Source organism: Mesoplodon densirostris, chromosome 15 (assembly GCF_025265405.1).
Source record: "Mesoplodon densirostris isolate mMesDen1 chromosome 15, mMesDen1 primary haplotype, whole genome shotgun sequence".
In the NCBI taxonomy this organism is placed as follows: domain Eukaryota; kingdom Metazoa; phylum Chordata; class Mammalia; order Artiodactyla; family Ziphiidae; genus Mesoplodon; species Mesoplodon densirostris.
The window spans coordinates 40,431,649-40,444,848 of record NC_082675.1 but is presented as its reverse complement, the minus strand read 5'-3'; the positions used below and the strand labels follow the sequence as shown (position 1 = coordinate 40,444,848).

The 13,200-nt window shown below is 40.8% G+C and overlaps 1 protein-coding gene across 8 annotated transcripts in view; it reads left to right on the top strand.

Annotated features, from left to right (window-relative positions):
• Positions 1-1,608: 1,608 nt before the first annotated feature.
• Positions 1,609-13,200, top strand: part of TMEM241 (transmembrane protein 241) — a 110,062-nt gene continuing 98,470 nt past the window's right edge. For all 8 annotated transcript variants that reach the window (XR_009534539.1, XM_060119192.1, XM_060119197.1 and 5 more), the window contains exons 1-3: positions 1,609-1,735; positions 4,586-4,632; positions 11,182-11,259. Coding sequence is in view for 7 of the 8 variants with exons in the window: in XM_060119192.1 (XP_059975175.1) it covers positions 1,664-1,735; positions 4,586-4,632; positions 11,182-11,259 (197 nt within the window). In the remaining variant the exon portion in view is untranslated. The remainder of the gene's footprint in view (positions 1,736-4,585; positions 4,633-11,181; positions 11,260-13,200) is intronic.

Here is a 13,200-nt window from a genome sequence, read left to right as displayed (position 1 = left end):
CAGTGGTTGAGAATCTGCCTGCCAATGCAGGGGACATGGGTTCGTGCCCCGATCTGGGAAGATCCCACATGCCGCGGAGCGGCTAGGCCCGTGAGCCATGGCCGCTGAGCCTGCGCGTCCGGAGCCTGTGCTCCGCCATGGGAGAGGCCACAACAGTGAGAGGCCCGCATACCGCAAAAAAAAAAAAAAGATTTGTGAGGGGAAAACCCCCACAAGTTATTGTTTAATCCAAGCTCCCTTCTTGTTTATTCAAGAAACATTTTTTTGAGCACTTATCAGTCAATTTTCAAAAAGTAAATTAATGACTATGACCCTTCAGTCTCAAAGATCTCAATTAACAATACAACTAGTTAAATCTTTTTGTGTGAATAGAAGGTTTAACACAGTCTCATATATAGCAGCTTGTTGTTTAACAATGTAAGACCTGATAATTTCATTTTTACTCAGTATTAGTTTAGTTTGTTTTGTGGAACAGAATAATGCAGCTTTGGAAAAATCAATACTTCTGGTAAGGTCTACAGCACTTTTGCTACAAATGTCAACTTCTATTTGCATGGTTCTTTACTGTTCTGGTTGTTCCTGCTTGTTAAGCAAATTTTGTCAAAGAAAATAGATTAAGCAATAACTAGGAAATAATAAGGCCTGAATTGAATTTGTTCACCTCTTAAAAGAGTTCAGGGAAATCTCAGGTATATAACAACCGTTTATTTCAAGCAAATTCTATTGGGCAAAAATTTTCTTTGTAAGGACTGTTTAGCTCTGAAATAGGTTTTCTAAATATTGTCAAGGAAAAATAAATTTGTAGTTTATTTGTGTTTTATGTGGAGACAATATATCCAGTATCTTCTTGGATAATACAGTTTGATAAGCAGTTTTACCTTGGGCATACAGATAAAAAAGAGTGAAGGCTTCCTGGTGCATGGGGTATTTCTAAAAATATGTATGTTTCTATATGTGCGGACACTTGTACCTCTAGTTCCTGACAAAGTCCCTCAGTATGTTTTTGTGCATGTTTACTGCTGTCTGCCCGAAGCCTAACTAGGTCACTTTTCCTCCCTAGAGACTAGAAATAGGGGCTGTGCTTGAAACTCTACTTCTGGAAGTATTTATTTTATGGAAATTTCAAAGCAATTGGATTGACTTCTCCTAAAGAAAAAACTACACTGATTATAGTTCCTGCCCCTTTTTAAATAACATTTGTTGTTAGCTTTCTTGTGTCGTTTGCAAAAGTAGTACAGACTCGATGAAGAAAATTGGGAAAATTCAGTAAAGCACAAACAACATTTTGCTCCCACCGCTTAGAGCTAGCTATGGGCATTTTTTCTTTAAATGCTAATGGACTGTTGTGAACTGTTCTGTCAGCTGCTTTTTTCCCCACTTCTACCATTTTCTACTTCTTTACAACGACTACTGTCCGCTCTTGCTCTACAAGCGGTCGCAGCCCTGGGGGACCTATTCCTCCCTCCGCTGTCCTGTGCAGCTGGGTGCCGCCCCGCCCACCGCGAGGCTACGAGGCCGGCGAAGGCGCGGCCTCTTTAAGAGGCAGGCACTGGGGGCGGTCCCTGCGCGGATTGGCTGAGCTCGCAGCTACGTGGCGGTGACCCGGCTCGCCCAGCGGCCGTGGGGCTCCTGCGGGTCCCCGGGAAGCGGCGCAAATTAACAGATGTGCATGAGGAGGTGCCTGGTCGGCCTCACGTTTTGTACCTGCTACCTGGCTTCTTACCTCACGAACAAGGTGAGGAGGGCGGGCGCGGGGTGCTGATGATTGCCCGTGGGGGATCTGAGCCCCTAAATCGTGTGTAGAACAAATGCTGCCTCCAGCTTTTTACCTGATTTGTTCCTGATGACGATGGAGAAGAAAACGACTCTGTGTACGATGCTCTTTTAGAAATAAGATTTGTTGGACGGTACTGTCCCCATTTCTCGTCCTGTAATGCATTCTTTACATCTCCTGGGAAACTGGATTTTTTGACTGGTGAATTCCCAGGAACTTAATTTTTGGATATGTGGACCACTTTTTAGGGAAAGAAAAAGCAATTGGCTCCTGTTCCCTCGAGGAGGAAGTGTAGGCGAAGAAATCATACACATCCTGCTTTCTCTTCTAAACATGCCCCTGCCCCAGTACCCCACAAGGTTCCAGAAACCTTTAAATAGAAGATATCAATCCATCTCCATCTCTGCCTCACACCACTGATTCTCTCAAACCTATTTTTTCTATGTCTCCATCCCAGGCACTTCCAGCATATTCAAGATTTTTTCATGGAATTATTTTAAAAAATAAGATGTAAACTTAATTTTGTTTAATGTCATAGAACCCTTTTGATGAAGAGGCAGAAAAGCAGTGGTACCATGTTTTTGTTTTGTTAGGAGGGAGAAGCTGGCCTTGGATTTGGTACCATGCAGGGAAATGTTGGATCCCTGTGGGCTAGGGTGGGGCATCACCCCCTGTCCTGGACTCCAGGGTGGACACCAAGCCAAAGTGGCAATAGGGAGCTCAGGACCACCTTCCCCCACTGTAAGGTCTTGACTGCTCTCTCCCCACTCCCTCTTGAAAATAAAACCCTCTTGCTGTCTGGAAAAGAACTATTAGCAAATAGCGATAAATGAGCATTTGTTATAGTCATGAACATTGTTGAGGATGATGTAGGTCATGGCCCACATGCTCAATCCTTTCTCTGTCTCAGTTTTACAAAGAAAATATCATGGAAAAGTGGAGGGGAACAAACTGAATTGTATGAGTAAATAGACGTCAGAGAAGAATGAAGGTCCATTTCTAGGAAACACAGACCAGAGCACAGGTAGTTAACCATAATTGTGGCATTTAGGAGCTCATACAAGGGGAATTACGTGTTGATTAATCCATGGGGGGAAAAATATAAATGTAAACTTGCCCAACACCAGTCTATTGTGCTTTTCAGAACATGTGAAGTATCAGTAGAACCCTTGCTTAAAGCCATTTAATGGTTTTTAGGCTTTTAAAAAATTCTTAAAGTGTTCAGTCATAGAAAAAAATAGAGAAAGATACCCAGAAGGATAAAATACAGTTCTCCCATTCATAATGTGCTGTAAGTTTGGTTAAAAGACATAATAGAAATACAAATTGACCTTAGCTGAGTTGGCTTTAAACAAATCCTTAAAAAACACACCTAAAAATGTAATATACCTAAGAAGAATTAGTTAGAAAAAAAAAATCCTAAGGGGCTTCCCTGGTGGTGCAGTGGTTGAGAGTCCGCCTGCCAATGCAGGCGACGCGGTTCCGGGAAGATCCCTCATGCCGCGGAGCTGCTGGGCCCGTGAGCCATGGCCGCTGCGTCTGCGCTTCCGGAGCCTGTGCTCCGCAACGGGAGAGGCCATAACAGTGAGAGGCCCGCGTACCACAAAAAAAAAAAAAAACCCAAAACCGTAACTTCCATTTGGGCTTCCCTGATGGCGCAGTGGTTGAGAGTCCGCCTGCCGATGAGGGGGACGCGGGTTCGTGCCCCGGTCCGGGAGGATCCCACATGCCGCGGAGCAGCTGGGCCCGTGAGCCATGGCCGCTGGGCCTGCGCGTCCGGAGCCTGTGCTCTGCAGCGGGAGAGGCCACAGCAGTGCGAGGCCCGCGTACGGCAAAAAAAAAAAAAAAAAAAAAAAAAAAAATCCTAAGAATGCAAAAACCAAACAAAACCCTAAAAATGGAAGGAAAACAAAGGAAAGAATGAACAGGATGCAGTTCTTACTTGAAGAGAAACACAGAAGGCGGTGGATTTTTAGGTAAACTGGGCAGTAGATAAATTGGATACCTCTGAGAAAACAGACAGTGTCCAGGGGTTTGTCCGGTTTTCTCTGGAGTTGCCGCAGTTATAACATGGCACTTCCGGGGTCTGGGACGATGCTGAGGGGTCAGATGTCCACAGTATCTGGCCCAGCTGCTGTGTGTTCCACTTTGTTGCATCCCCAACTGAGAGATGGTCAGGCTTCTGCTGACCCTGGGGAAAGCAAGTTCCCCCTCTCTCTCTTTTTTTTTTTTTAAATTTTATTGGAGTATAGTTAATTTACAATGTTGTGTTAGTTCAAGTGTACAGCAAAGTGACTCAGTTATACATATATTCATTCTTTTTCAGATTTTTTTCTTGTATAGGTTATCACAGAATATTGAGTAGAGTTCCCTGTGCTATACAGTAGGTCCTTGCTGGTTATCTATCTTATGTATAGTAGGGTATGTATGTTAATACCAAGCCCCTGATTTATCTCTCCCCCCAACATTCCCTTTTGGTAACCATAAGTTTGTTTTCGATATCTGTAAGTCTGTTTCTGTTTTGTAAGTAAGTTCATTTGTATCACTTAAAAAAAAAATTAGATTCCACATGTGAGTGAGTGCTATGATATTTGTCTTTCTCTCTCTGACTTACTTCACTTAGTCCCTCTCTTTAGTATGAATTGGAAGGTCATTTTTTTTCCCAGTGTGTGATTTTTGGGGGAGGAATAAAAAAAGCATTTTTGAAACTTGAGTATACTTATGTTTCTTTAGTAGGGATTTCTTTGATTATATGGTCTATCAATTCTCTATAATTTGAAAATGTCCATTAATTTGGTATTTGTTTTTCAGTATGTCCTGTCTGTCTTGAAATTTACCTACCCTACATTATTCCAAGGGTGAGTATCTTTTATGTACTTTATATACATTTGTAGGAAATGTCCAACCAGCATCATTAATGTTCTTCAAAATATATTTAATGACTGCATAGATTTTTTCATTAGATAGACATACTGTAATTTATTTAGTCATTCTATTAATGGCATTTGAATGGTGTCCCATTTTGGGGGTATAAACACAGCAATGTTCTCAGACATTTTTTGCATTCAAATCTGCCAAATTTCTAACTATTTCTTTGGAATAGATTCCTATATAAGAAATTTAGATTAAAGAACATGAACTTCTTTAGTAGTGCTTGAATATTAAAAAATTCTTTTCCAGAATCTTTTTACCAATTTACATTGTAACCCAGCCTGTGTATGAAAGTTTCTATGATATTGTACTCAAACCATGACTGTTACTTTTCCCCTCTCTCTGCTGATTTCATGAGCAAAAAATGGTATCATATTATTTTGTCTTATCATTTCTTAGATTATTCATGAAATTGGACAGTTTTCTTATGTTATCCACTTGTATCTCTTTTTTTAGTGTCTATTTGTGCCTTTTACCCTTTTATTTTATTTTTTCTTTTTTTAACCCTTTTATTTTTACTAGGGTTTTAGTATTTTTTTATTATTTAATGAATTCTTCATATTTAAAGGATGTCAACCACTTTTCTATCAAATTTATTGGAATTTCTTTTTTTTTCAATTTTTTCTTTGCCATTTCATTTTGTTTATAATTACCTTGATTATTTAGTTTTTTTAAGTGACATCATAGAGAATTCATCATTTGAACATACGAATGAAGTAGCAAGAGAAACACAGATGAATCCAGTGTGTGATCTTGTGACTGAGAGATGCTATTATTAGGAAGAAGATAGAAAATGATGTAGAGTCAGGTCAACAGTCTAGAGAAATGGTAGAGGCAGCATGGAGTGCTCTGGCGTTCACATTTCCCCTTCTCACCTCAAACCTCCACCCCCGCCCCCATCTTTTAAAAAAATATATTTTAGCTTTAAATTGATCGTTTCTTTTGTGATAGCTACCATTGCTTTTATGTTTATTCTTCTCTATCACAAGATCATATAGATATTCACCTATAAGTCATTAAAGCTTTTTTCAATTCTTAATTATGATCCATTTAGTTTAGTGTATGGTGCAATGTGAAGAAATCATTCCTCCCTTAATGGTATTTTATTTATACTAGCCCCATTTATTATATTTTATTGTATAATCCTTCCTTTTGCCTTTGGGTCATTAGTATCATATGTAAAGTCATTTTTCTAGGGTCTATTTTTGAGCACTTATTTGTCAGTTTTTATGGAAAGGGGCTAGTGGTAAATTGTTTTCATTATTATAGCATTTAAATATGTGGCAGAGCCCGCCATCCCTCTTCTCTTTTTCCTTTTTTTTTTTACGTATCACACAATTGCACACGGAAAAGCAGGGATAGAGATCTTAATATCAATCAAGGTTGAATTCAGGACAAAAACATTAAGCAAATGAAGAAAGCTGCGTTAACCATGCTAAAGCAATGCAGTTCAAAATGAAAAGGCACATTATAATGCCGGAGCATGCAGTTCAAAGTGAAAATAAAACAGTGATGAATATCTATCAACCAAACAACAGGGCATCGTCATTTGTCAAATAAAAACAGCAGGAATACCAGGGATAAATAGGAACATACTAGTGATAGGAGACAAATTTACTACTATTTTTCCATGACAGATCAATTGGACCAACAAAACACTAGAACATATATATTTATTTGATAAATAATACAATTAATAGATAAATATCAAACTCTGTATCTTGAAAATAGAGATTATGCTCCCCTTTCGAATGCCCATGGAATATTCACCATGAATAAAACATCAAATTTTTTTTTTTTTTTTTTTTGCGGTACGCGGGCCTCCCACTGTTGTGGCCTCTCCCGTTGTGGAGCACAGGCTCCGGACGCGCAGGCTCAGCGGCCATGGCTCACGGGCCTAGCCGCTCCGCGGCATGTGGGATCTTCCCGGACTGGGGCACGAACCCGTGTCCCCTGCATTGGCAGGCGGACTCTCAACCACTGCGCCACCAGGGAAGCCCCATCAATTATTTTTAAAAAATATAAAGCAGTTATACAATCCCAGTGCACTAAAACCAGATCTTTATATCAAAAACAAAAATCCCTACCTACAAAGGGCTCTTGAACATATAAAAGATATTCTTCATTCATAAGAAAATATAACTTTAAACTGTATTGAGTTATATTTTTACCAACAAGATTTGCAAAATAAAACTTCAAAATTTGATAATGTAGCATTGATGAGGATGTAGAAAGCAGGTGCTCTCATATATTGATCATGGGTGGCAAACTGGTACAATATCTATGATTGGCACTTTGGCAGAATATAGCAATAGTTTGAATCCTTCAATCCAGCAATTCCACTTCCAGAAATTTACCTGAGAGGTTTACTTGCATTTATGTAAATGAAATATGTACAAAGATATACATGTGAAACATTGCAGCTGTTTGTGACAGAGAGCATTTTTATTTTCTGAATTTTATTTTATTTATTTTTTATACAGCAGGTTCTTATTAGTTATCCATTTTATACATATCAGTGTATACATGTCAATCCCAATCTCCCAATTCATCCCCCCCTCCCCTGCCACTTTCCCCGCTTGGTGGCCACACGTTTGTTCTCTACATCTGTGTCTCTATTTCTGCCTTACAAACTGGTTCATCTGTACCATTTTTCTAGATTCCACATATATGCGTTAATATATGATATTTGTTTATCTCTTTCTGACTTACTTCACTCTGTATGACAGTCTCTAGGTCCATCCACGAGAGAGCATTTTTTTAATAATGACTTTTTTTTTCAATATTTATTTATTTGGCTGTGTCAGGTCTTAGTCGCGGGTCTTAGTTCCCCCTCAGCATGTGGGATCTTCGTTCCCCAACCAGGGATTGAGCCTTTGTCCCCTGCATTGGAAGGCGGATTCTTAACCACTGACTACCAGGGATGTCCCAGAGAGCATTTTTAAACAACCTAATTTTCATCTATACAGAACCAATTAAATAAATTATATTGTATTCCTAATGGAATACTATTCAAATGTTAAAAAATAAGGAAGCTCTTGTGTATTGACAAGGAAAGGTCTTCAAGATTCATTTAATGGAGAACAAAAGCAAGTCCATAACAGTATAGTACATTACCATCAAGTAGAAATGTGTGTATGTTTTCCTTATTTAAAAAAAGATGAAGACACTAGTAAGAGTGGTTACGTTAGGAATCCACTAAGGTGGTGGATAGGGAAGTGCAGATAGTGGACAGAGAAGGGGAGAAGACTTTTCACCACTTTTTTATGCTTTTGAATTTTTGTTCTTTATATTATCACCGATATGTTATTTCAGATGAACTTTAGAATTACTTCGTCGTTTCTCCATAATATTTCACAGCAAAACTTAAAAAAAATATATCATCCATGATCGTGTATATTTCAGTCAATAAAGCTGGGATATTGTTTCCTCATTTTATTTTCTTTTCATTTAATTTTATTTATTTATTATTTTTGGCTGCACTGGGTCTTCGTTGCTGCACGCGGGCTTTCTCTAGTTGCCGTGAGCGGGGGCTCCTCTTCATTGTGGTGTGCGGGCTTCTCATGGCAGTGACTTCTCTTGTTGCGGTGCTTGGGCTCTAGGCACGTGGGCTTCAGTAGTTGTGGTATGCGGGCTTCAGTAGTTGTGGCTTGCAGGCTCTAGAGCACAGGCTCAGTAGCTGTAGCACACGGGCTTAGTTGCTCCACGGCATGTGGGATCTTCCCGGACCAGGGCTCGAACCTGTGTCCCCTGCATTAGCAGGTGGATTCTTAACCACTGCGCCACCAGGGAAGTCCCTGTTTTCTCATTTTCTGATTCTGATTGTCCTTTCACTTCTCTCCGGGTAGAGGGACTTAAGGAAGTTAGTGGGAAAAGGTGATGTTTTCACCTCAATTGCCTTTTCCCCTTCTTCTCTGTAGATATCAGACTGAATGCACCTCCCCTGATAGAATGTAAGGTCTACAAATGCAAGAATTAAACAAAAAAAATCCATTTTGTCACTGGCGTATCCCTGATGCCTAGAAGCACGCCAGGTACACAGGAGGCACATAGTAGGACAGAATAACTCATTCTAAGAAAATTGATCACATGCATATGCCAGTCACTGTTTTAGACACTTGGACTACTTCAGTGAAGGAAAGAAAAATCCCTGCCCTCCTAGAGCCTGCTCATTTCTTCTTCAGTTTACCTGCGGTGAATGGTACCTTCTCTCCAGTCGCCCTACTCAGAAACCTGTGTTATTCTTGATTTCTTTGTCTCCTTCACCGCAACGTCTAATCAACAACTAGGACCTCTAAACATCTATAGAACCTGTCCACCTTCTTCATCACCTCTTCCTGGGCCACTGTCATCTCTCAAATCACCCTAACAACTCCTAACTTGCTTCCTGGCCCCTGGTCTTGCTTCTCTCAGCAAACATTCTCTCCCTTGTAAAGGGACAGAGATTTCCCCAAGGTAAATGTGGCAGTGTCGCCCCTGTGCTGCAGACCCTTCAGGGGGTCCCCAGTTTGAAGCCCCAGCTCGTTGACGATTGACATGGCCCTTCATGACCAGCCCCCGCCTTGAGTACTCACATGCTAAGGTCAGGCCAATTGAACCTCTCTAAGAAGCTTTGCTGGAGCCATTGTCTCTCTTACCTGTGGGCCCTGGTCCATTCTGGGCCTCCCGCTTTGAACAGGCTTCAGGCTTTTGCTTGAATTTACTTCCTCTAGGAAGAGTCACCCAACCCCCTAGACTGGATTAACTGCCTCTGCTAGGGTGTTTTGTGCTACTTGGTACTCTTCCCATTAGGACTGTATCACAGTTTATTGTAATTATTGGTTAATTAGCTTCCTTCCCTCGAGACCAGAGTTTCTCGGCCTCAGCACCATTGGTATTTTGCACTGGATAACTCTGTTGTGGAGGGCTGTCCAGCACGTTGTAAGGTGTGGGGCAGCGTCCTGGCTTCTATTCATCAGGTGCCAGTAGCAACCCTTCCCCCATCCCCCGTTGTGACAACCAAAAATGTCTCCAAATGTCCCCTGGAGGGGAAGATCCACATGATTGAGATCCACTGCTCTAGACCAAGCTGTTGGAGGACACCACACATATCTGTCCACTCCGCCTGGCGGTGTCATTGAAGTCTTCACAAGGGAGACGTAACACCTGGGTCTTACAGGATGAGCAGGCGTCCACCAACACGGAGGAGAAGGGAAGACGTTATGGGTCACGAGGGCCGCATGTGCAAACTCTAAAAAGTATGAAATGGCCTGGCACATTACCTAGGCTATGGCCTGTTCGGTGTGGCTGGAATGTGGCTGCCACTGGCAGATGGACAGGAGCTGACCCTGGAGAGGGGCAGCTGCAAGTTCTGGAAGGCTTCTATGTCACATGCAAGCGACTTTGTTCTGTAGACCAGGGGTTCTCCAGTGTCGTGTCCCAACACCCGGGTGTGCTGTAATAACCTCCGAGGTAGGTGTCTCAAGTCATAACTAAAAATAAGGTTTTGAAATTTATGAATGACTCACCAAAGATAGAGTAAAAGCAATTAGTGTGGAATAGGATACAGTTATGCCTGTAGTACTGGTCACTCATTTGGCATCTTGCTGTGCTTTCTGCAGTGGGAGAGGGAGGGGTGTTTATCTTGTCACCTGTGCTCCCCCTAAACTCTGCACGTGAGGAAATGTGTCTCACGTGAGCTTCATGACCCCAAGTGTGTTGCAGCAGAAAAGAGGCTGAGGGCTGCTGCCTACAGCACCAGGAAGAATCAGCCATTTTTAAAACAAGCGAGGGGCACAATTAGGTTTGCATTTTAGAACAAACCCTTTGGCTGCAGGATGGAGAATGGATGGTGCAGGGCAACCCTGGAGAGAGGGGGATCGGTTAGGGAACTGATGCTATGGTCCAGGTGTGGGATGATGAGAGTCTGAATTAAGCAGATGGGTGGAGGGGAAGGCTTCGGGTTTCAGAGAGGTTATGGGGATAAAGTCAATAGGATTTTGTAAGTTGTTGAGGGAGGTGACGACAGAGGAGGGCTGGGATGACATCTAGGTTTCTGGTTTGGCTGATTGGGGATAGTAGGAGAATGACCAGGATGGGGAGAGGGAAGTTCAAGGTAATGTTTTAGGCATGTTATCATTGGGAGCTTGTGGGGTATCAGGGTGGCCATATCCTGGTGAGAAGGGGGATATGGGAATCATTAGTGCAGAGGTCATAGAGAAGTGGTGGCTGTGGATGAGATTGTTCGGGAAAAGTCTAGAATAAGAAGAGGAGAACATCAGCGTCAGCACTGAATGGTACAGCTGGACTCAGGGAATAGTAGAGGTTGAGAAGGATGGGTCTGAGAATTGGGATGATAATTTGGAGAAAGTGGGAGAAAGGAGTTGTAAGAAGGATCACATGTGTATATTTGTGTCACTCGACAGATCTGCTGGGGGTGGATGGCATTTGAGACCATGGCACTCTGTTAACTTCACATTGGCCCTTATCCTTTTCAGGTGGCAGACATTAATTGGTGGACTTTTGCTTCATGTGTCATGGAAACTGGGCTGGGCGGAGATCAACAGCAGTTCAAGGTAGGACCACCTCTTCTGTGATTGATTCATGACTCATACCCAGCTTCCTTGTGTATTATTTAACTTCTTCTGGTGTTACATTGGGAAACACGGGTGTTTATTTGAGTTGTATGATCTCTTAATTCCCTTCTAATCTTGAGATTAAATGATTTTGTAATCAAATAGAGCTCAAGTAGTGTTTTCCTGGTTAATAATGCCACTCTTTTAATATTAAAATAAATTGAGATATACAATTTATAATACCATATTAATTTGGCTTTGTTTTAGATCATAGGACTACTCTGAATAAGTTATTAAATCAGCTTTAAATTTGGGGGGTAAATTTTTAATTTTGAAATTATTTCCTGCTTACAGAAAAGTTAGAAATAGTACAAAGAAGTCCCATATCCTTTACTCAGATTCCCCAATTATTATTTCACCTTGCTTCTCTTATCAGTTTCACTTGATATATACATACATATTTGTATATATGTAATTTTTTTCTGAATTATTTGAAGGTAAGTTGCAGATTTTTTTTTTTACTTCTGAATTGTTGAGCATGTATCTCCTAAGAGCAAGGATGTTCTCTTACAGGACTACAGTCGTTATCAAAGTGAGGAAGTTAACATTGATGCAATACTATTATCTCATGTATAGACCGATTCATATTTTGCCAGTTTTCTCAGTAATATTCTTTATAGCCCTCTCCACAAAAATTTGATCCAGGGTCCGATTCAAATCACACATTATTGTTATGATCCTATTAAGACCGCTTTTCAAATAGATTTAAAAGAAATGTCAAAGACAATGACATTTTTCAACCAAAATTGTAATCTGAATTGGCTGTTCAGTCCTGCCTCACCCAAATAAACCCTCAGATTCTTTGAGAACATCATGCCTTGCCTGAAATCATGCACAAAATGAAAAGAAAATGAAGTCAAGGTTTACGTGAATAAGGTAAACAACCCAACTGAATGATCAGGCCAAATCATTTGCCTCGTGGTCCAAGTTATCTGCCCACCTTCTCCATGAATTAGATTAACTGCTTCATTGCTAAGTCATCCCTTGGCTTGGCACTCTGGAGAAGCTTTGAGAATGAGTCCAGTATAAATATTAATAATTTTGGCTTCTTCTGAAAATATTTAACTGGAGAGCAAAACACTGGTATGAAGAAGTTTGACAAGGGAGAGGCCCTGGGAACTTAGGTGTGGATTAATTTCCCTGACCCTATTACATCACAGTCCATATTCTGAAAGACTATCACACACAAGATGCTTAACTAATCCAAAGCAGTAGTTCATTAAGTCATAATTTTACATTTCCATGGTAGAGCGTCCTCCACTTGATAAAACCCCAAAATATAAAATTTTGGGATTTTATATGTGATATTAAGCACAGGTCTTACTTTATACTCCATTGTTATGGTGGATAGTTCAAAGAGAATGGGTCTTCATTTAAACGAATAGGAGCCCTGAATTCACAAGGACTGTGATAGTTCTAAGATTTAGTTCTAAGATTTAGTTAAATGATGAAGCATTTTGGCTCCAAGTAGTTGAATGTATTCCTCCACAGAAGCAAGAGATTGGACTAGAGTCAGGGAATTGGCCGCCAGATTTTGCACTGGGGTCCACCGGTGCTGATCAACATAGATCTTCCTCTTTTACAGTGTTCCTGACTATGATTATCTTATAACTTCTGATGTGAATTATTTACTTGTTCATAATGGTCATTTAAACATTACCTTAGGGAATTCTCTGGTGGTCCAGTGGTTGGGACTCCGTGCTTTCCCTGCCCAGGGCCTGGGTTCGATCCCTAGTCGGGGAACTAGGATCCCACAGGCTGTGTGGTGTGGCCAAAAAAAAAAAAAATTAAAATTAAATAAACATTACCTTAGTCATATTTCCTTAAAAGCGATGCCATTGTTCATACTCAAACATTTTTTTGTATGTAAAATATACATAA